The sequence below is a fragment of the Bos indicus x Bos taurus genome, chromosome 18, assembly GCF_003369695.1.
Source record: "Bos indicus x Bos taurus breed Angus x Brahman F1 hybrid chromosome 18, Bos_hybrid_MaternalHap_v2.0, whole genome shotgun sequence".
Lineage (NCBI taxonomy): Eukaryota > Metazoa > Chordata > Mammalia > Artiodactyla > Bovidae > Bos > Bos indicus x Bos taurus.
Window position 1 is genome coordinate 47,221,938 of NC_040093.1, and position 23,601 is coordinate 47,245,538.

Genomic DNA, 23,601 nt, shown 5'->3' on the forward strand with positions numbered 1-23,601 from the left:
GTGTGTTTAAATGATTAACAATCTCCAGTGCAGTGGGTGTGACCCTGAAACAGTTTTCTCCACTAAATTTTATTCTAAAGGAAAAAGAGAAAGCTGAGTAAAATCACACAACACCTTGCTTTTCTACTTTCCTTAGAAAAAAGTACCTTAAATTTTTCTCAGCTTCATCAGGTATAAGAATACCTAACCACAACTATTTGATCAGTTCAGTATCAGCAAGGGAGCCCATATACTTTCTTCCCATGGCCCTTGCAGATTCCGAACACTAGGATTTACTGATGGGGTTTCACGGAAGAAGTTGTGACATAAGGCCATCTATCACACCAGGACCGGATTGCTGGAACACACACGCCCTCCTCCTCCCTACCTTAGACTTTCCTGGTATCCCTTTTTCACTTTCTCACGCTTCATTTCCAAAAGAAGCTAAACCTTCTGTGTGAACCCAGGGTAGATTCCTGAAAGCTCCAGTCACTGTTCCCTTTTGCCTTTCAACACCTAAAACAGGCTAAAATGCCAATGATTCTGACAGGGTGACACTGTTCATTGTCACAGATTTCAGACAGATGAGTTGTGGCATGGAAGCAGCTTGGTTATACACGGTATACCAGATGTGAGATTCTCAAACACGAATTACATTGTTAGTGTAGAATCTACAGTGCAGAAAACCTAATGTCTTCTTGAAAGCACACGTCAGCACCCAAATACAGAAAAATTCCATAACCTGAAGGTCCTAGTGCACTGAAGAATTCCTGTGGGCTACATACGCAAATACATAGAAATTATGTGCTAGGTCACTTCAGCTGTGTCCGACACTTTGCGACCCTATGGACCGCAGCCCATCAGGCTCCTCTGTCCACAGGATTCTCCAGCCAAGAATACTGGAGTGGGTTGCCATTTCCTTCTCCATCGGATCTTCCCCACCCAGGGCTCAAGCATCTCTTATGTCTCCTGCATTGGCAGGCAAGTTCTTTACCACTAGCGCCACCAAATTATACTTAGAACAAGCCCTTGGACTAAGGCCTCTAAATTCTTTCATATTAATCTGCCCAATCACTCTGGAGCCAGCACTAACATCAATCCCACTGATCATATTGTGTAGAAACAGAAAGAGGCCATAAGGTCAGTGCTGAAGAACAGTGTCAGCATCTTGGACTTAACTGTGCTACGCTGTACAACATACGCAAGGAAGGACACTGACCCACTGCAGTGCAAACGACTATATCTCAGCCCCCAAATTTCCTCGACCTGCTAGACAGTTCCATCTAAACATCACCGTACCTTTTGCTCCAAACCAATGGTCCTAATCCTTACGTTCAACAATAACATTAACATTTCCCCAGTCACTCAAATTCAAAGCTGTTATTAATACCATGGATTTAAAGCCATGAAGAGAGTTAGAATCTTTTCCATTCTTACTTTGTAGTACCTCTCACATTCATTCTTTCCCATTTCCAACCCCATCATTCCAGTTCAAGAAATTATTCCTTAAACCCAAGTTTCCCAGCAGGGACTTCTTGATGTCCCACTGTCAAATTCATACTCCAAAACATTGTTTTGAACAAGTCATCCAAGCCTTGGAAAAATATTTACAGATCTGGCCACGTGGCCAACATAAGCCTATCCTCATGAGCTTGAGCACCAAGCACCTTCCAAAGGAAGCTTCTGGACACCTGGGCTCAGGACCAAAGCCTCTGAATCTCCAAAAGTTTCCTATGTTTGCTACTTTTTGTCATCTCTTCTTTCTCCATGATGATCAACAATTAAATCTTTGAAAAGAAAAGGGCTTAAAGCTCACTTTCATGAACAACCAGGAGCAGGTGGACTTCTTCCTACACCATGGCCAGCATTGGAAGGGAATGAACCCCCAAAAGTAGAGTAAGTGAAAGCAACTCGATAAAGAAAAAATGGAAAGCAAACAAACTCCCTGGATCAGGGATACCTGGAGAAGGCTGAGATGGTACGCTCAGATGAGAGGAGTCCTTTTGAAAGAGGACTATGAGGATTTCAGGATGCCATGCAAACATCTTACTCTACATTTAAGAAATTTCCATCTTACCTCAACTAAAAAAAGAAAGGAAGAAAGAAGTTTCATCTTAACTAGCAACCTAGTGGATAAAACATATATATAAAAGGAAAATTAAACATAAGCAACTATGCCAAGAGCACAAAACAAGCACTGCAAGATTTTAGAGAAAGTACAAAAAAATCAAGAACATGAGCAATGAACTCAGGATTTTGAACTGCATCTTGGAGTGTTCAGGGAGTGTCAACCTGCTGTGGCAAAACAGAACACAAATAGATCACAGATGTGGGACAGAGTGGGTATCCAGCTGCCCCAGGTTCCAGGCCACTGTTCATGCGCTTTTTCTTCCTCTCCCTACCTAGATGGTCGTGCCAGTTCAGGGGCCAAGGACCACAACAATTTTTTAACCTATTAGCTAACTGTCAGTCACATCCCAAGAACTCTCAATAGTTTTACTATACCTAATGTCAGAATAGCGTAACATTGAGGTGCATTCTGAATTCAGATTTTTTAAAATACCTGTATTAAAAACAGCAAGACTTTCCTAAAAGTTAAGAAATATGGGCCCATAAATCACAACAAGAATTTTTAAGCACTCAGACACTCTTACAAAAACACTTAGGTCCCACTTAATAAAATTTTAAAAATTTAACTGCTGACATCCTCTAAAGGAGAAGGCAAAAGAATGATGAATCGATAAGCAGTTTTAAGACAGGTTTACAATCCGTTTTTAAACAGCAATTCCTCTGGAAATGGAAATTCCTCTCCTTAATCCCTTTGAGGACAATGTAGTATTTGAATCTAGGACTAAGAGTATCTTGCTTCTACCTAAGTTCAAATGTGAGCCTTTTACAGTATCCTCAACATTAAAATAGCAAGTAAAAAGGAATTTCTAAGCTATCAAAGAAAGGCAGCCAGCATTTTGGATTTATAATATACCTTTGCTACATACATAAGCAGACGCTTCAGTAAAACGAAACTAGGGAACTTGGAGGTTTTAACTGACAGTGATTACTTAACTGGAGCTTATTCCTGTGAAATGAAACTATCAGAATCCCTCAATATCAATTTGCCTGTCATCAAACTACAGGTTTATACTTCATCTTGGAAATGCTATCAGGATGGAACCATGAGCCTTTTATTGAAAGAAGATGACCATGGAGAGCGCCCTTGAAGCTTAGCAGTAGAGGACTCAATCCAAAATGATCCCCCCTGGAAAGTGAGGACAGGTTTGACATATACCCCATTGCCAGTCTTAAAATGCTTAACTGCATTTTCCATAAAGGGTGGGAGTTGTAATAGTAGCATAGAGCAGACACCAGCCCACTAGAAGCAGATGGAACCCACCAACTCATTTTACCCAGACCTTCAAAAAGGTACACAGAACTCTCTCTGCTTGCCAAAGCAGGGCAGATCTGAATGGGTGAATCTAAGAAAAGGTTCCACAAGAGACTATTAATGGTGATTTCACCTGCCTACTTGTAACCCATGATGTAAAACAGGATCTGAAAAGTGAAAAGCAATTTTACAGCTCATTCTCCATACTCAAGCTACACACGCACACACACACACACATAACCCAAAACCTTCATTTTACAAAATTTTTGTAAGACTTTGTAGTCTATCCCAGCACAGGGGAAATCAACCTGGAAACAGTCACTGCTTATGTACATAATTCACTAGGGGTCAGGTAAAATTCCATTTTGTAACAGCTGAACTTTAAACAGAAAGTCATTAGTGGTGCAACATTCACTCATTAGCATAAAGTTACCCCCCAGAATGAAAAGCATTGGCTGTCTCTGCCAGGATGACAACTTTACAGTGAGAAACTGGGGCCGAGGACGATGAACTCCTAGAAAGTTCCATGCGCCTGAAAAGAAGAGCTCACCATCTCCACCAGCCTAAGCTTAACTGTCACCTCATTCCTCACTCCCGACACAGCAAGGCATCACTAACATAGGAAATTCTAAGAAATAAAAAATAGAGAGATGGGCCAAAGGGTCAATAGCCAGCAAAGCCTTTCAGGGCTGCCACGATTCCTGTTTGGGATTGGGGGAGGGGGAGGAGCTTTCTGGATGTTTCTATTCTTGGCAAGGAAAGCACCTCCAGGTCCGGTACCGTGAAAAGGCACTAACACAGGAATGTTCTCAGGGAATGAATGATTTGCCTGTGCTAGGCGACTTCATTTTGGGGTGTGATGATGTGGGGGGCAGGGTGGAGAGGGCTAGAGACATGGGGAGAGAAGAGAGAGAAGGTGTGTTTGACTAGGGGGGGATGGGAAGAAAGAGTGGATGGATGGATGGGGGGTGGGGGTGGGGGTGGGGGTGGTCCAGGGAAGATGTGAACGGTTAGGAAGGAGGATGTGAATGACTAAGGGAGGTGAGGGGAGGTTGTGGAGGGTTGAGAGGATGTCCAGAAAAGGCGTGGAGCTGAGAGGGAGGGGGCAAAGGTGTGGACTGCTAACGAAGGTTGAGAGAAGGTGTGGACGGAGAAGGGACGCCATCAGACCCCTGAGGACCAGTAACTAAGGCAGGCCGAGGTTGGGGGGGGCCTCACCCAGGCTCCCCCCCCAGACCCCCCTCTGTGGGCGTGTGCCCGGCTGCGCGTGTGCAAGGGCCAGGCCACCAGGCCGCAAGGCCACCACTCACCCCACGACTCCCTGGTTGTAGTTCCTCCGCTTCCACGGGGTCCCGCTGTACACGCCCCCGCCGCCGTCTGCCCGGCCGCCCCCCGGGGCCCGCCCTCCGCTGGGCTGCAGCAGGCTATAGTTGAGTCCGTAGGTGCTAGCCTTGTTGTCCCGCTTCCTCTTGTTGCTGCTGCCCGAGGCTGGGTCCGCGGGTTCCGCGGCGGGGACGGCGGTCGAGGAGTGCGGGGACGGGGACGCCGAGGGGGATGGGGACGCAGAGGGGCCCGCGGCGGCTCGACGGGCCCAGGCCGCGGGCTGGTGGTGGTTGTTGTTGTTGTTGGTCGTCTCCAGGGGCAGGAAGTCCCGCTGCTCCGCCGGCTGCGCGTGGCCGCCCAGCAGGCGCTCCCCGGAGCGGTACATGCCGGCCGGGGCCGGGGCCGGGGCCGCGCCGCTGGGGCTGCCGGTGCTGCTGCCGCTCCCGCCGGTGGCCGTGCTGCTGCCGCCGCCGCCGCCGCCGCCGCTCGCGCCGCCGCTGCTGTGACAGTGGTGGTTGAAGTAGAGGTTCCTCAGTCCCTGGGTGGTCTCCCAGATCTGCATCCACAGACTGTTGGACGGTCCGAGCTGCTCTGGCTGGAACCAGGCGATCCTCGGATCCATCAAACGGCGGCGGCCGCTGCCCCCGCCCCTCCCGGCTGCCCGCAGGGCCGCCGCCGCCGCCGCTGCGCCTCAGGCGCACGCCCGGCCTCGGCTGCTGCTGCTGCTGCTGCTGCTGCCGCTGCCGCTGCCGCTGCTACTGCTGCTCGGGGCCCGCCGCGGGCGGCGCGGTCGCGCAAGGAGCCCGGCCGGCGCAGGCGGCGTCGCTCCCGCCCTCGGGGGCTCTGCGGGCCCTCCCCCCCTCCCTCCGCCCCTCTGCCAAGCCCCTGTCACCGGGGTCCCCGTGCAAATGGCGGCGGCAGCGGCAGCTCCTGAGAAGGGCTAGCGGCGGCGGCGGCGGCGGCTGCGGCGCGGCGGCGGCGGCGGCGGCGGCGGCGGCGGCAGGCGGGGCGGGGGGGGGGGACGCGCCTGCTCCGTAGCGCCCTTGCTCCTCCGGGCCCGGGGCGGGGCCTCCGTCGGCTCCGCCCCGCTCGCTCCGCCCCCGCCCCGCCCCTCCCTCCCGTGCTTGCCCCGCCCCCGCCGGGCCGAGCCGCCAGTCCAGCCCCAGAGGCCGCGCTGTGCGTCACAGAGGCTGCGGTGTGGCGCGTCTAGGAGCCGCAACCGCCCGGTCTAACCGTCCCGACCCCGGCTAGGGAGGGGGGCAGGGGTCGCACGTACCTGGGCGTCAGGGCACCCCTGACGCGCGTGCCGCCTCCAGTCTCAGTTTCCTGGCCCCCGAGGCTGGGTGAGGCCGGACGTAGGCCTGTCGCCGCCAGCTCCGGAGGGAATAGATTGTGGGCGGTGCCGCCCCGCCCACTCTCCCCTCCCCCAGGCTGCAGCGCCAGGATCCTCGGGCTTCTCTAACCCCTCCCAGGATAGATCTCCGCTCTAAGCACCGTTCCAGAGGGCGGAAAGTGCGTCCCTCTTTCCAGCAGAGCACGTGTCCGGGACCCTGCCCGGATGCAAGCTGCGCTGGTTCCTCTGTTGCTTGGCCACCCGGTTGCCCCCAGCGCCCTCCCTGCCGCGCCCTGGCCAGAACTGGGAGCCGCAGGACTTGGTGGAGCGTTTCCCCACGCGACCCCGAAACAAGAAACCTGCTCCCACCTACAGGGCTGGGCACGCTTCTTCGTAGAGTGCGTAAGCCATGGGCTCAAAACCACCGTCACACACCCCAAACCACTCTACAAAGACTTGCACACATAAACACACGCAGACCCACAGGCAGGGAGACAGACACACAAGCCACTCAGCGTGTGAAGAAACCACGTGCCCGAAGATGCATCAGCAACCATGAAAAACCCTTCTTAGTTCAAAATTAAAGAAAACCCAAAACCTTTTAAGCCTAATTTGGGGACCATATTGTTGGCACCAGTAGAGATTTTCCACAAATCCCTGTGGTGAAAGACAAGCAAAAGGGTGTTTTAAGTATTTCAAATCATCAAAAGAAAAAAGGAAAAGAAATGAGCATGTTTCATGTGTGCCCTCTTAAGGTTGGTCCAAAGTCCAGAGTGAGTCCCTAACGCCCGATTTGGGGAGCTCAATATCCTGGAAAGGTTTTTTTGGCAAAGATGAAAATATAAAGCATCACTTTACCTTTTTTCTTGCTCAGAGAATAACATGGGCATAAATATGGAAAACACACACACAAAAGCTAAAGAATTTTGGTTCATTCTGTTTGTTTGTTATTGCTTTACTATAAATCAGTATTAAAAGTTGTCTCAATGAAGTTTGCTGTGTTCTGAGAATTACATAGCCAGGAAAATGAGTAGTGATATTTTTATGCTATTCACATTGACAAATTAAAAAATAAAGCATGTATAGAAAAAAACTTTATTTTCATAACTTCAAGTTGGCTTTAAAAATACAAGTGAGAAATGCAAAGCCAAAATATGTAATAGCAAGTTCCCACTGTCTAGAAATAACTACTGTGAAGACTAATAAACGCTTTTCAAAAAATCTCTCCATGCATATGTATGTTTCAAGACAGTCTTTATTAGCTTTTTTTATTTTAATTTTTTATTGTATTTTTGGCTGTGCTGGGTCTTTGTTGCCACATTTGGGCTTTTTCTAGTTGTGGTAAGTGGGGGCTACTCCTATTCTAGTTGGAGTGCTCGGGCTTCTCACTGCGGTGGCATCTCTTGTTGCAAGGAGATCCAACCAGTCCATCCTAAAGGAAATCAATCCTGAATATTCATTGGGAGGACTGATGCCGAAGCTGAAGCTCCAAAACTTTGGCCACCCGATGCAAAGAACTGACTCATTTGAAAAGACCCTGATGCTGGGAAAGAGTGAAGGCAGGAGAAGGGGACGAGAAAGGATGAGATGGTTGGATGGCATCACCGACTCGATGGACATGAGTTTGAGCAAGTCACATGCTAGTAAAGTAATGCTCAAAATTCTCCACGCCAGGCTTCACCAATATGTGAACCGTGAACTTCCTGATGTTCAAGCTGGTTGTAGAAAAGGCAGAGGAACCAGACACCAAATTGCCAACATCCACTGGATCATGGAAAAAGCAAGAGAATTCCAGAAAAACATCTATTTCTGCTTTATTGACTATGCCAAAGCCTTTGACTGTGTGGATCACAATAAACTGTGGAAAATTCTGAAAGAGATGGGAATACCAAACCACCTGACCTGCCTCTTGAGAAATCTGTTTGCAGGTCAGGAAGCAACAGTTAGAACTGGACATGGAACAACAGACTGGTTCCAAATAGGAAAAGGAATACGTCAAGGCTGTATATTGTCACCCTGCTTATTTAACTTATATGCAGAGTACATCATGAGAAACGCTGGGCTGGAAGAAGCACAAGCTGGAATCAAGATTGCCAGGAGAAATATCAATAACCTCAGATATGCAGATGACACCACCCTTATGGCAGAAAGTGAAGAGGAACTCAAAAGCCTCTTGATGAAAGTGAAAGTGGAGAGTGAAAAAGTTGGCTTAAAGCTCAACATTCAGAAAACGAAGATCATGGCATCTGGTCCCATCACTTCATGGGAAATAGATGGGGAAACAGTGTCATACTTTATTTTTGGGGGCTCCAAAATCACTGCAGATGGTGACTGCAGCCATGAAATTAAAAGACACTTACTCCTTGGAAGGAAAGTTATGACCAACCTAGATAGCATATTCAAAAGCAGAGACATTACTTTGCCAACAAAGGTCCATCTAGTCAAGGCTATGGTTTTTCCAGTGGTCGTGTATGGATGTGAGCGTTGGACTGTGAAGAAGGCTGAGTGCTGAAGAATTGATGCTTTTGAATTGTGGTGTTGGAGAAGACTCTTGAGAGTCCCTTGGACTGCAAGGAGATCCAACCAGTCCATTCTGAAGGAGATCAGCCCTGGGATTTCTTTGGAAGGAATGATGCTAAAGCTGAAACTCCAGTACTTTGGCCACCTCATGTGAAGAGTTGACTCATTGGAAAAGACCCTGATGCTGGGAGGGATTGGGGGCAGGAGGAGAAGGGGATGACAGAGGATGAGATGGCTGGATGGCATCACTGACTCGATGGACGTGAGTCTCAGTAAACTCCGGGAGTTAGTGATGGACAGGGAGGCCTGGCGTGCTGTGATTCATGGGATCGCAAAGAGTTGGACACGACTGAGTGACTGAACTGAACTGAACTGAGGAAAGACTGGCATGCTGCAGTCCATGGGATCCCAAAGAATCGTATGTGACTGAGTGAGAGAATGAACTGACTGAAATGTCAGAAACCAACACTTGTTATCTTTGAGTGCTTGTTTCTTCAGGCAAACCTTAAGACCTAGTAAAGTATTAACAAAATGATCAGATGAATTGGTATACATAAAAGTATACTTTGTAAAATATGGGCTGAAAGGTGAGATATTACTCTTCTTGTTCACCTGCCGGCAATACTGACCAGTCAGCCATGTCACACACCCATGTTCCAAGGCATTCATTCGGTAAACTTTGGTTGAATGTCTAGTATCCTTGTAAAACTGAGCTAATCATTTTAGAGATGATAAATAAGTGACCAGGACTTTTGCCTGTCTTCCATGAAGGTATTGTCTGGTTGCTGCTGCTGCTGCTAAGTCACCTCAGTCGTGTCCGACTCTGTGCGACCCCATAGATGGCAGCCTACCAGGCTCCCCGGTCCCTGGGATCCTCCAGGCAAGAACACTGGAGTGGGTTGCCATTTCCTTCTCCAATGCATGAAAGTGAAAACTGAAAGTGAAGTCTCTCAGTCGTGTCCGACTCTTAGCGACCCCATGGACTGCAGCTTACCAGGTTCCTCTGCCCATGGGATTTTCCAGGCAACAGTCCTGGAGTGGGGTGCCATTGCCTTCTCCGATTGTCTGGTTAGGGAGGCAAAAAGTAAATATTCAAAGTCAAATTAAAATTCATTTAATTAATTCAAGAAATATGTCTTGAGCAATTATTATGTGGGGAATATATAAGAATCTGGGGATATAGCAATGAACATGATGCAGTCCCTGCCTTCATGAACCTTGCATTCTAGTAAGGCAAGCATATAAGGTCAGACAGACAGCTAAATGCTGTGCAGAGAAAGAAATCAAGCTAAAAGGCTAGTGACTGTGCTATTTTTAGATGGGCTAATCAGGGAAGACTGCTCTGAGGAAGTGATATTTGAGCAGGGACTTAAGTTAGGGAGTAGACCATGACCATCTAGGGAATGATCCATCAAATAGAGGGAATAGCAAGTGCAAAGGCCCTGAGGCAGGAATATACTTTGTGTGCAGGATGATAAGGCAATGCAGTTGTGTTGAATATGTGTGGAATCATAGACTGTCTCTTCTGGAAGTTTCCTCAAAACTCTCTGGTCTAAAGTAAACCAGTAGAGAATTTCTTTTTGGCTGCACTGGGTCTTTGTTGCTGTGCACAAACTTTCTCTAGTTGTGGCTAGCGGGAGCTACTCTTCTGCATGGGATTCTCACTGCAGTGGCTCCTCTCATTGCGGAGTACAAGCTCTAGGCACATGGGCTTTGGTAGTTGCAGCATATGGGCTCAGTGGTTGCAGTGCAGGGGCTTAGTTGCTCAGAGTTGTGTGAAACTTCCCAGACCAGGGATTGAACCAGTGCCTTCTGCATTGGCAGGTGGATTCCTTTCCACTGTACCCAGGGAACTTTAAAATACCTAAGAATATATTCACTTTCCCTAACAAATCTGCGATGTTTTGTCACAAAGTAATCTACTACTGCAAGCAAAGAGAAAGACTATACTAATATCAGTAATAAATTTTGATTACTCAACCTTTTCATTTTGCTATTTAGAACATTACATTCTTTAAAACCACCTTCATTAAATTGATGAGCCAAAAAATACAGCTATCAAAACCCCAGACATTTTCCTGCATAATGTAATGTCCTATCATTCTCAGTATTCATGCTCTTTGTTGTTGTTAGTCATTCTTAGAGGGGAAAATATTGAGCTGATGATCTCAACTTGTAAGATTTACAGAAACACCAAGATTGCGCAGAGTGAAAATTGAATAGAGAAATGAGAAGCAAGTTACCCAAGAATCAAGCAAATTTAAATATGATTTTGTTGATTTATCAGCTTGAATAAAACAGAAGGGGAATTGCACATACATATTATAAATAATTGTCATTATAATTAAATCTTAGTGTGATTACTCCACTCCAGAGTTCCCAAAACCATGAATAATAGTCATATACTTATAGTGATTAGTATCTTCTGTGTTTAGGAAATGAAGCATTTGCTCCAGGTATTAATAACCTGGGGCTTAGGCACCATTTACAACTTTCCCTTTTTTGCATGGAGTATACACCATTGTACCATGTTTGTTTCCTCTCTTGTGAATACAAAGAGGATTCCAAGTAAGGAATTAAATTTCAATGAGACTTCAACAGAACAGGCAATGTGAAAGGCTGTATCTCGTTCTGCACAGTGAAAATTTCTTCACTCCTAACTTTCAGGGAAAAAAATGGCTCAAATTGTGTGCATTCTGGGATTTTTGAAGTGAAAGTATCTGTGTGTGTATGTGTGTGTGCACGGTACACACGTGTGTGTTTAAAATCTTTATACTGTAATTCCTATACCATAAAATTCACTCTCTTTACTTTGGCTGCACTGGGTCTTCATTGCTGTGTTCAGGCTTTCTCTAGTTGCGCCAGGCAGGGGCTACTGTCTAGCTGCCGTGAGCAGGCTTCTCCTTGCAGTGGCTTCTCTTGTTACTGAGCACAGACTCTAGGGTGCACAGGTGTAGTTTGGGCTCACAGGCTGTAGAGCACAGGCTCAGTATTTGTGGCACATGGGCTTAGTTGCCTTGAGACATGGTGAATCTTAATTCCTGTACCAGGGATCAAACTCATGTCCCCTGCATTGCAAGGCAGATTCTTAACCACTGGACCACCAGGGGATGTCCTGACTCATTTTAAGTGTACAATTTAATGACTTTTACTAAATTTAAGTTTACACCAGCTTCCCTGGTGGCTCAGACAGTAAAGTGTCTGCCTACAATGCGGGAGACCTGGGTTCGATCCCTGGGTTGGGAATTTCCCCTGGAGAAGGAAATGGCAACCCACTCCAGTACTCTTACCTGGAAAATCCCATGGACGGAGGAGCCTGGTAGGCTACAGTCCATGGGGTCGCAAAGAGTCGGACATGACTGAGCGACTTCACTTTACTTCACTAAACTTACAAAGTTGTGCAGTCATCACCACAATCCAGTTTTGGATTATTTCCAACCCTAAAAAGATCTCTAGGGCCTATTTGCAACCAGTCCCTTTGCCCAGCCCCAGGCAACTACTAATCTACTTTCTTTTTTTTTTTTACTAATCTACTTTCTATCCCTATTGATTTGCCTTGATAATCTCTGTTCTGAGCAGTGTTTTCATATAATATGACCACGGTAGCTGCTAAAGCCCCAACAAAGAGTTGCTTGCCCAGCCTAATGGACCATGGGAGAAAAAAAAATAGAAAATACTGCCAGAATGAGTGCATTTTCCTATAATTCTTGACCTGTCTGTAAGAAGTCCATACATTTTTCAAATTTAAGTTTCCACAAAGCTATTGAGGCAACTCCTTCTACTGCCTTTCTGTTTGTAAGGGAAGTAGCATCCTTGGTCTTGAGTGGGCAAAGCAGATGCTGACAGTCCCTGGGCAACCACTCTCCGGAGAGAAAGCCCAGAAACTTGGTCAGAATGCAACATTCACATAACTGCATTTTACCATCTCTTTTTATAACTCGTCACCGCAGGGCAGTGTGTGGATGAGAGAGAAGACCCCAGGAAAGGCAGTCTTGCCGAAGAAAGTATTCACCCACATTTACTTTTGTCATCCATCATCGAACAACTCAAGCAGAGAAATTCCATTTCTAAAGACAAAGACTCTTACTAAAAACTGGAGCCTCACCCTAGAACACGGGTCCCCAACCTCCGGGATCTAATGCCTGATGGTCTGAGGTGGAACTGATGTAATAATAAGAGAAATTAAGTGCACAAGAAATGCACTGTGAAGAAAAGCGATGTGCTTGAAACCATCCCCCAATGCCATTCGTCGAAAATTATCTTCCGAGAAACCAGTCCCTGGGGTCAAAAAGATTGGGGACTGCTGCTCTAGAACATTGTCTTGCTAGGACCTACATAAGTTGAAAGGTAGTCCAGAATTTCTCCTTAAAAAATAGTTATTTAGTATGGTGGCTAATTTTAGGTATCAACTTGACTGACTATGCAATGCCCAAGATTAAGCAATCATTTGATTTGAATCAGTGGTCTCAGAAAAGTAGATTACACTTCCCAATGTGGGTGTGCCCTGGGGACTTCCCTGGTGGTCCAGTGGTTAAGACTTGGAACTCCCAGTGCAGGGGGCGCTGGCCAGGGAACTAGATCCCACAGGCCTCAACTAAACATCCCGCAGGTCTCAGTGAAGATCGAAGACCCACATGCCACAACGAACACCTGTGCAGCCAAATAAATAAATAATAAAAGTAAAATAACAATGTGGGTGGGCCTTATGGGTTCAGTGTCTGAATAGGACAAAAGGCAGAGGAAGGACAAATTGACCCCTTTTTGCATGCCTTGCGATTCAGCTGAGATATCTCATCTGGCTCATGATTTCCAGCCTGGACGAGGACTTATATCATTAGCGTCCCTGGTTCTCAGCTATTCAGACTTGAACTGAATGAGACCACTGATTTTCCTGGGTCTGCAGCTTGCCGACAGGAGATCAAGAGACTTCTCAGCCTCCACAGTTGTATGAGTCAATTCCTCATAATAAATCTCCACATAAATCTCTATATCTGGGTATATATTACATAAATATATAATAAATCCAAATAGACAATATATATATCCTCCTGGTCTGTTTCCCTGGACAACCCTGACTATTACAGGTTACTGGTGCTAAGAAGTTGGGGTACTGCTCTAACAAATACCTAAAGATATGGAAGCAGCTTTCAAACTGGGAAAAGGGTAGAGACTGGGGTATTTGGAGGCAATTGCTAGAAAAGCTTACACTGCCATGAACGGCCCTTTAAAGGTAACTCTTTTTTTTTTTTCCTACTATGTGACTTTTGGGATCTTAGTTCTCGGGCCAGAGATTGAACCTGAGCCCTTGGCAATGAAAGCATGGGATCCTACTGGACCCCCAAGGAATACCCCCTCACTTAAAAAAATTATTTTTCAATTTTTAAATTATTCAGTTCAGTTTAGTCGCTCAGTCATGTCCGACTCTTTGTGATCCCATAGACTGCGGCACGCCAGGCTTCCCTGTCCATCACCAACTGCCGGAGCTTGCTCAAACTCATGTACATTGAGTTGGTAATATCATCCAACCATCTCATCCTCTGTCGTCCCCTTCTCCACGTGATTTCAATCTTTCCAAGCAACAGGGTCTTTTCCAATGAGTCAGTTCTTCACATCAGATGGCCAAAGTTTTGGAGTTTCAGCTTCAGTGTCAGTCCTTCCAATGAATATTCAGGACTGATTTCCTTTCGGACTGACTGGTCTGATATCCTTGCTGTCCAAGGGACTCTCAAGAGTCTTCTCCAACATCACAGTTCAAAAGCATCAATTCTTCAGTGCTCAGGTTTCCTTATGGTCTAACTCTCACATCTATACATGACTACTGAAAAAAACGATAGCTTTGACTAGACAGACCTTTGTCAGCAAAGTAGTGTCTCTGCTTTTTAATATGCTATCTAGGTTGGTCACAGCTGTTCTTCCAAGGAGCAAGCATCTTTAGTTTCACGGATGCAGTCACCATCTGCAGTGATTTTGGAGCCCAAGAAGTCTGCCACTGTTTCCATTGTTTCCCCATCTATTTGCCATGAAGTGATGGGACTGGATGCCATGATCTTAGTTTTTTGAATGCTGAGTTTTAAGCCAGCTTTTTCACTCTCCTCTTTCACTTCCATCAAGAGGCTCTTTAGTTCCTCTTCACTTTCTGCCATAAAGGTGGTGTCATCTGCATATCTGAGGTCATTAATATTTCTCCCTGCAATCTTAATTCCAGCTTGTGCTTCATCCAGTCTGGCATTTTGCATGATGTACTCTGCATGAAAGTTAAATAAGCAAGGCGACAATATACAGCCTTGACATACTCCTTTCCCAATGTGGAACTAGTCCATTGTTCCATGTCTGGTTCTAACTGTTGCTTCTTGACCTGCATACAGATTTCTCAGGAGGCAGGTAAGGTGGTCTGATAGTCCCACCTCTTTAAGAGTTTTCTACAGTTTGTTGTGATCCACACAGTCAAAGGCTTTGGCGTAATCAATCAAGCAGAAGTAGATGTTTTTCTGAAATTCTCTTGCTTTTTCTATGATCCAATGGATGTTGGCAATTTGATCTCTTTAAATTACTAGTCTGTGTATCTATGTTTGGCTGCACTGGGTCTTTGAAACAGGCTTTCTCTAGTTGCAGCCGGTTGGGGTACTCTTGAGCTGTGGCTTCTCTTGTTGCAGAGCACAGGCTCTGGAATCTTCCCAGACCAGGGATGGAACCTATTTACCCTGCATTGGCAGGTGCATTCTTAACCACTGGACCTCAAGGGAGGTCTGGGAATTCCCTTTTTTAAAGGTAGTTCTGAAGACAGGTCAAAGAAAAGAAGTCTGTAGAGAAAGTCTCAGTCTTCTTTGGGGATTCCTAAGCCAGGCTTCAGGAGTACGTGAACCATGAACTTTCTGATGTTCAAGCTGGTTTTAGAAAAGGCAGAGGAACCAGAGATCAAATTGCCAACATCCACTGGATCATGGAAAAAGCAAGAAAGTTCCAGAAAAACATCTATTTCTGCTTTATTGACTATGCCAAAGCCTTTGACTGTGTGGATCACAATAAACTGTGGAAAATTCTGAAAGAGATGGGAATACCAGACCACCTGACCTGCCTCTTGAGAAATCTGTATGCAGGTCAGGAAGCAACAGTTAGAACTGGACATGGACGGATTCATTTCGATATATGGCAGAACCAATACAATATTGTAAAGTTTAAAAATAAAATAGAATTAAAAAAAAAAAAAAACTGGACATGGAACAACAGACTGGTTCCAAATAGGAAAAGGAGTACGTCAAGGCTGTATATTGTCACCCTGCTTATTTAACTTATATAAAGAGCACATCATGAGAAACGCTGGACTGGAAGAAACACAAGTTGGAATCAAGATTGCCGGGAGAAGCATCCATAATCTCAGACATGCAGATGACACCACCCTTATGGCAGAAGTGAAGAGGAACTCAAAAGCCTCTTGATGAAAGTGAAAGTGGAAAGTGAAAAAGTTGGCTTAAAGCTCAACATTCAGAAAACAAATATCATGGCATCCGGTCCCATCACTTCATGGGAAATAGAAGGGGAAACAGTGTCAGACTTTATTTTTTTGGGCTCCAAAATCACTGCAGATGGTGACTGCAGCCATGAAATTAAAAGACGTTTACTCCTTGGAAGGAAAGTTATGACCAACCTAGATAGCATATTTAAAAGCAGAGACATTACTTTGCCAACAAAGGTCCATCTAGTCAAGGCTATGGTTTTTCCTGTGGTCATGTATGGATGTGAGAGTTGGGCTGTGAAGAAGGCTGAGTGCTGAAGAATTGATGCTTTTGAACTGTGGTGTTGGAGAAGACTCTTGAAGAGTCCCTTGGACTGCAAGGAGATCCAATCAGTCCATTCTGAAGGAGATCAGCCCTGGGATTTCTTTGGAAGGAATGATGCTGAAGCTAAAACTCCAGTACTTGGGCCACCTCATGTGAAGAGTTGACTCATTGGAAAAGACTCTGATGCTGGGAGGGATTAGGGGCAGGAGGAGAAGGGGACAACAGAGGATGAGATGGCTAGATGGCATCACTGACTCAATAGACGTGAGTCTGAGTGAACTCCAGGAGTTGGTGATGGACAGGGAGGCCTGGCATGCTGTGATTCATGGGGTCACAAAGAGTCGGACACGACTGAGCGACTGAACTGAACTGAACTGAAGCAGAATGTTGGTAGAAATATGGGTGGTAATGACCATTCTGGTGATGTCTCAGATAGAAATGAAGAGCATGTTACTGGAAACCAGAGGAAAGGCAATCCTTGTAAGAAGTGGCAAAGAACTTGGGTGAGCTGTGATTTGTGTTCCAGTGTTTTGTGGAAGATAGAACTTGCAACCAATGAAATTTTATATTTAACTGAAGTGATTTTTAAAAAAAGTGTCGAAGGTATGGCTTGGCTCCTCCTGGCGGCTTGTAGTAAAATTCAAGCAAAGAGAAATGACTTAAAGACAGCTTGTTAAGCAAAAAGGAAGTCGAACTGAATGATGTGGAAAATTCTCAGCCTATCCGTATTGCAAAAAAAAACAAATGAGAACACTAAGGATATGGCCAAGTGACCATATGGGGCACTGGGAAATGAGTAGGGGTGTGAACCACAGGAGGAGTCAGCCATCCCAGGAGGAAAACTACCAGTTTGAACTGAAGAAGAAGGAAATAGGAAGGAATGAAGGAAGGCTGTCAGACTTCATGAATTTTACAGGACGAGACCATAGGCCTAGTTGGTGAGATCGTGTGCTATTCTTTAAGGCAAGGGAAGAGTGGGACCTCCCTGGTGGTCCAGGGGTTAAGACTCCGTGATCCCAATGCAGGGGTCCCAGGTTCAACCCCTGATCAGGGAACCAGATCCCACATGTCACAACTAAGAGTTCACATGCTGCATCTCAAGATCCTCCATCCTACAATGAAGGTGGAAGATCCTGAATGCTGCAACTAAGACCCAGCACAGCCAAATACATAAATTAATTAATTAAAAAATATATTTTTTAAAGACAAGTGACCCCAAAGGCAATTCAGAGATCATCAGGGCTGCCTCCTTGGTTTCCGGAAAGATAACCATTGCCTTGCTTCCAACAGGTCAGACAGCCTCTGCCCACAGCCAGAGGGGAAGGGCCCCCCAGAGCTGTAGGGATGGGGTTTCCTAGGGCTCTGGAGGCGGTGGAGGTGGAACCACTGCCCCAGTGCGTCAGAAACGTGGGATTTCTGCCCCAGTGGGCCTGAAGGGGAGAGCACGCAACTGAAGAGTGTTATTCCGGAGCCTTGAGATCTTATGAAGTTTTCCTTGCTGGACTCTGGACTTGCTGCCTTCTTCCTGATTTCTCCCTTTTAGAATGGGAAAGTCTGTTCCTATGCTTGTGACATCTTTATGTGTTAGAAGTACATAGTTTGTTTGGTTTCATAGATTTCACTGCTGGAAAGGAATTAACCTCAGGACGAATCATATCTCAAGTTCCACCCATACCTGATTTGGATGCTATTCAGAAGAGACTTTGGACTTCAGACTTTAGAGTTGATGTTGAATGAGTTTAATACCTTTTGAGACTTGGGGGATGGAACAAATGTATTTTATTTGTTAGAAGGACATGAATGTGGGGGACCCAGAAGCAGAATATTATGGGGTGAAAGTTTATGTCCTCCCCAAATGTACATGTTGAAACCCAACTACTTGATGTAATGGTATAGGAGTGGGGGGATGGGATGGGTATAAGACTGTTGTTGTTCAGTTGCTCAGTCATGTCCAATTCTTTGTGACCCCATGCATGCCAAAGCTTCCCTGTCCTTCAGCATGCCAGGCTTCCCTGTCCTTCAGCATCTCCCGGAGCTTGCTCAAACCCATGTCCATTGAGTCAGTGATGTCATTCAACCATCTAGTCCTCTGTCGTCCCCTTCTCCTCCTGCCTTCAATCTTTCCCAGCATCAGGATCTATTCTAACGAGTTGGCTCTTCACATCAGATGGCCAAGGTGTTGGATATAAGATTCAGTTCAGTTCAATTCAGTCGCTCAGTCATGTCCGACTCTTTGCAACCCCATGAATCGCAGCATGCCAGGCCTCCCTGTCCGTGACAAACTCCCGGAGTTCACTCAGACTCACGTCCATCGAGTCAGTGATGCCATCCAGCCATCTCATCCTCTGTTGCCCCCGTCTCCTCCTGCCCCCAATCCCTTCCAGCATCAGAGTCTTTTCCAATGAGTCAACTCTTCTCATGAGGTGGCCCAAGTACTGGAGTTTTAGCTTCAGCATCATTCCCTCCAAAGAAATCCCAGGGCTGATCTCCTTCAGAATGGACTGCTTGGATCTCCTTGCAGTCCAAGGGACTCTCAAGAGTCTTCTCCAACACCACAGCTCAAAAGCATCAATTCTTCAGCACTCAGCCTTCTTCACAGTCCAAATCTCACATCCATACATGACCACAGGAAAAACCATAGCCTTGACTAGACGGACCTTTCTTGGCAAAGTAATGTCTCTGCTTTTGAATATGCTATCTAGGTTGATCATAACTTTCCTTCCAAGGAGTAAGCGTCTTTTAATTTCATGGCTGCAGTCACCACCTGCAGTGATTTTGGAGCCCCCAAAAATAAAGTCTGACACTGTTTCCACTGTTTCCCCATCTATTTCCCAGGAAGTGATGGGACCAGATGCCATGATCTTCGTTTTCTGAATGTTGAGCTTTAAGCCAACTTTTTCACTCTCCACTTTCACTTTCATCAAGAGGCTTTTGAGTTCCTCTTCACTTTCTGCCATAAGGGTGGTGTCATCTGCATATCTGAGGTTATTGATATTTCTCCCGGCAATCTTGATTCCAGCTTGTGCTTCTTCCAGTCCAGCGTTTCTCATGATGTACTCTGCATATAAGTTAAACAAGCAGGGTGACAATATACAGATTTGACGTACTCCTTTCCCAGTTTGGAACCAGTCTGTTGTTCCATGTCCAGTTCTAACTGTTGCTTCCTGACCGCATACAGATTTCTCAAGAGGCAGGTCAGGTGGTCTGGTATTCCCATCTCTTGCAGAATTTTCCACAGTTTATTGTGATGCACACAGTCAAAGGCTTTGGCATAGTCAAGAAAGCAGAAATAGATGTTTTTCTGGAACTCTCTTGCTTTTTTGATAATCCAGCGGATATTGGCCATTTGATCTCTGGTTCCTCTGCCTTTTCTAAAACCAGCTTGAACATCAGGAAGTTCATGGTTCACATATTGCTGAAGCCTGGCTTAGAAAATTTTGAGCATTACTTTGCTAGCATGTGAGATGAGTGCAGTTGTGTGGTAGTTTGAGCATTCTTTGGCATTGCCTTTCTTTGGGATTGGAATGAAAACTGACCGTTTCCAGTCCTGTGGCCACTGCTGAGTTTTCCAAATTTGCTGGCTATTGAGTGCAGCACTTTCACAGCATCATCTTTCAGGATTTGAAATAGCTCAACTGGAATTCCATCACCTCCACTAGCTTTGTTCGTAGTGATGCTTTATAAGGCCCACTTGACTTCACATTCCAGGATGTCTGGCTCTAGGTGAGTGATCACACCATTGTGATTATCTGGGTCATGAAGATCTTTTTTGTACAGTTCTTCTGTGTATTCCTGCCACCTCTTCTTAATATCTTCTGCTTCTGTTAGGTCCATACCATTTCTGTCCTTTATCGAGCCCATCATTGCATGAAATGTTCCCTTGGTATCTCTAAGATTATAAGATTAGATGATATAAGATTAGATGACATCATAAGGATGGAGTCCTCACGAATGGAACTGATGCCCTTATAAGCATCAGGAGAGAACTAGCTTCCTCTCTGCTCTCCAGCAGAGGAGAACACATCAAGAAACTGGCAGTCTGCAACCTGGAATAGGATCCTCACCAGAACCTGACCATGCTGGAACCCTAACCCCAGGCTCCCGGGCTCCTGAACTGCAGAAGATACATTCCTGTTGTTTATAACCCACCTTAAGATTTTCTGTGGTATTCTGCTATAGCAGCCTGGACTGACTAAGACACTTCTTCATGAAAAAAGTTCCCAAAGCCCCTGGCGAGAATCCAGTTTTACAATTGCTCTTGTTCTGACTTTGAGACTTACCTTCTGCTTTATGCCTGTCAGACAAGTATGGTCTTACCTGCAACAAAAATGTTCCTACTACCTTCAGATAACCTCCTGATCTGCCCTATTTTACTTCCACACATTGGAGGTCATATTGCAAGCACAATGAACACATTGCAAGACCATTCACTTCCCTGTCCTTCCACTCTATTCTTTATTTTTTTCATTCATTTATTTATATATTCATTCATTCATTTGGCTGCACTGGGCCTTAGTTGAGGCTTGTTGGATCTTCAGGTGTGGTATGTGGGATCTAGTCCCCTGACCAGGGATCGAAGCTGGGACCCCTGCGTTGGAAGCACAGAGTCTTAGCCACTGGACCACCAGGAAGTCTCTCCTCCCGTCCTATTCTGCTGACCCTGGGCCACCAACACTCCTTGCCTAGGCCACCACAATACCTTTCCAATTGTCATCTCAAAGCATCCACACTTTAACTTCACAATCCAACGTGGCACAGAGGTTGACTATATTCTTCTCCTTCAAGTACATAATAAAATCAGTTCTAGATTTTTTTTCTTCCAAAACCTCTTCCTCCCACTGTCTTCTGCATCTCAGTAAATGGTGATGCCATTCTTCAAGGGGCTCAGGCCCAAATCCTTGCCATCACCTGTAACCACTCTCTTTTCTTCCCACTGCAAGCACATCCACTCCACCCTTAGGGAGACAGGCTCCACCTCCAACTAGAGCCACCTACTTTCCAGGAAACACACCAGCGCTACTTCGATCCAAACCACCATTGTTTTCTGCCAAGATGATTAAAACAGCCTACAAACTGGTCTCCCTGCTTCCACAGATGCCTCCTTTCAGGCTGTTCTCACCCCAGGAACCACGTAATCTTTTGCAAAGGTAAGCCAAACAGTGCTTCTCCTCTGCCCCCAGTTTTCTAACAGTTTTGTATTTCGTTCAGAGATCCTTCCACCCACAAGGCCCTACCTCATCTCTCCCCGTCTCCTTTCTGGCCTCGTGTCCTACCACCTGAGTCCTGGCTGCAGGAGCCTCAGCAAGCTCACAAGGTAGGGCCCATGCACTTGCTGTCTTAGGCTGGAGCCCACTTCCCTCAGCTCTCTGTGTGGCCCTCTCACTTCCGTCAGGGCTCTGCTCCCACATTGCTGCCCCTCGAGAGGCCTGCCCTGACTGTACCCTGCACGTCTGCTCCATTTAGCCAGCTTTATCGTTCCAGGTGGCCCTAGTGGAAAAGAACCCACCTGCCAATGCAGGAGATGTACGAGATGCAGGTTCAATCCCCGGGTCAAGAAGATCCTTGGAGGAGGGCATGGTAACCCACTCCATGAAGAATTCCCACGGACAGAGGAGCCTGGCAGCCTACAGACCATGGGGTTGCAAAGAGTCAGACATGACTGAGGGACTTAGCATGCACACATGCATTTAGCACTTATTTGTAGCACCCAACATTTATCTGTCTATTCCTTTGTTGTCTGTCTTTCCCTCCTACAGTGTCAGCTTCATGACTGCAAGGGCTTGCGTTTGTGTGTGTGTGTGTGTTTAATTAGAATGTCTGCTAGTTTTACTTCTTTTCTTAGATTAATTTTTATTGGAGTATAGTTGCTTTGCAAAGTTGTACTAGTTTCTACTGTACAACACAGTGAATTGGCTATATGTACACGTGTCCCCTCTTTTTGGATTTCCTTCTCATCTAGGTTGCCACAGAGCAATGAGTAGAGTTCCCGAGGGGGATTGGTTTGTGAGGCAGATGGACTCTAAGATGCACCCCCACCCATGATCCGCACTTCCTCCTGGTGTTCACGTCTTTGTTTCATTCCTTCCTCTTCCATGTGGGTGGGACCTGTGACTTGTTTCCAACCACCAGAATGTGCAAAGTGATGGGCTGTCATTCCCATGACTATGTTACATAATATAAGACTTTGTCTTTCTAGCTCAGTGGTTCCCCCACGTTTTTAGTACCAGGAAGTGGTTTCACGGAAGACAGTTTTTCCAGGGGTCAGGGGTGGGAGGGCAGGGATGTTTTGGGGATGATTCAAGTGCAGTAGGGTTTGTGCTCCTATGAGACTCTAATGCCACCACTGATCCGGCAGGAGGCAGAGCTCAGGCGGGAATGTGAATGAGCTGTAAATACAGAGGAAGCTTCACTTGCTCCCTCACCCTTTGCTCACCCCTTGCTGTACAGCCCAGTTCCTAACAGGCTAGAGACTGGTAGTCATCTGTGTCCCAGGGGTTGGGGGCCTCTGTGCTCACAGATCCACTCTCACTCTCCTGCTGGTCTTGAAGAAGCAAGCTGATGTCTGTGAATTGTCTGAGGGTGGCGTCTGGGAACTGAGGACCTCCGGCTGACAGCCAATTGAAAACCTAAAGCACTCAGTCCAGTCACCGCAAGGAAATGTATTCTACCAACAACTGGAGTGTGCTTGGGAGCAGATGAAGAATCCACCTGAGCCTTCGGATGAGAATGCGGCCCTGCCAACATGTTGACTGCAGCCTGGCCAGATCCTGAAGCAGAACACTCAGTTAAGTAGTGCCCAGACTCTTGGTCCGCTGAAACTGAGAGATAATAAATGTCTGTTGTTCTTGGCTACTAAATTTGTAGCACTTTGTTACTCAGCAATAGAAAACCAATATAATTTGTTTTGTTCATTGTTCTCTCCTGAGTCCTTAGAACAGGATACAGTATTAGGTAGGTGCTCAATAAATGTCTGTTGAATGAGTATATTGTTATGAAAAGCAAAACAGAGAAAGAAAACAAAGTGGACAATATGGCTATAATATGCTACCACTTATGTGTGAATATGTGTGTAGCTAACCGCATAAATGTAGAATTTCTCTAGAAGGGTCTACGAGAAACTGACAAAAGTCTAGGGAGGAAAATGAAAATACTAGAAATCCATGAAGGGAGGAGACTTTTATTTTAAACCCTTTTGAACTATTTGAAAAATATTTTTATGCTATAAAGGTATTACTTAAACACATACACAACTGAACAAAATCGCTCCCGTGACTTCAAATTTTAAT

The 23,601-nt window shown here is 46.0% G+C and overlaps 1 protein-coding gene and 1 pseudogene across 5 annotated transcripts in view; one reads left to right on the plus strand and one right to left on the minus strand.

The window, feature by feature from the left end:
- TENT4B (terminal nucleotidyltransferase 4B) overlaps window positions 1–5,367 on the minus strand; it is a 73,042-nt gene extending 67,675 nt beyond the window's left edge. For 2 of the 5 annotated variants that reach the window (XM_027513632.1, XM_027513631.1), the window contains exon 1: window positions 4,672–5,366. In XM_027513632.1, the coding sequence (XP_027369433.1) occupies window positions 4,672–5,306 (635 nt within the window). In that variant the 5' untranslated portion in view covers window positions 5,307–5,366. Of the gene's footprint in view, window positions 1–4,671 lie in introns of all 5 variants that reach the window. The other 3 variants (XM_027513633.1, XM_027513630.1, XM_027513629.1) reach the window with 3 other exon arrangements.
- An 875-nt stretch (window positions 5,368–6,242) lies between these two features.
- Window positions 6,243–23,601, plus strand: part of LOC113875354 — a 49,994-nt pseudogene continuing 32,635 nt past the window's right edge.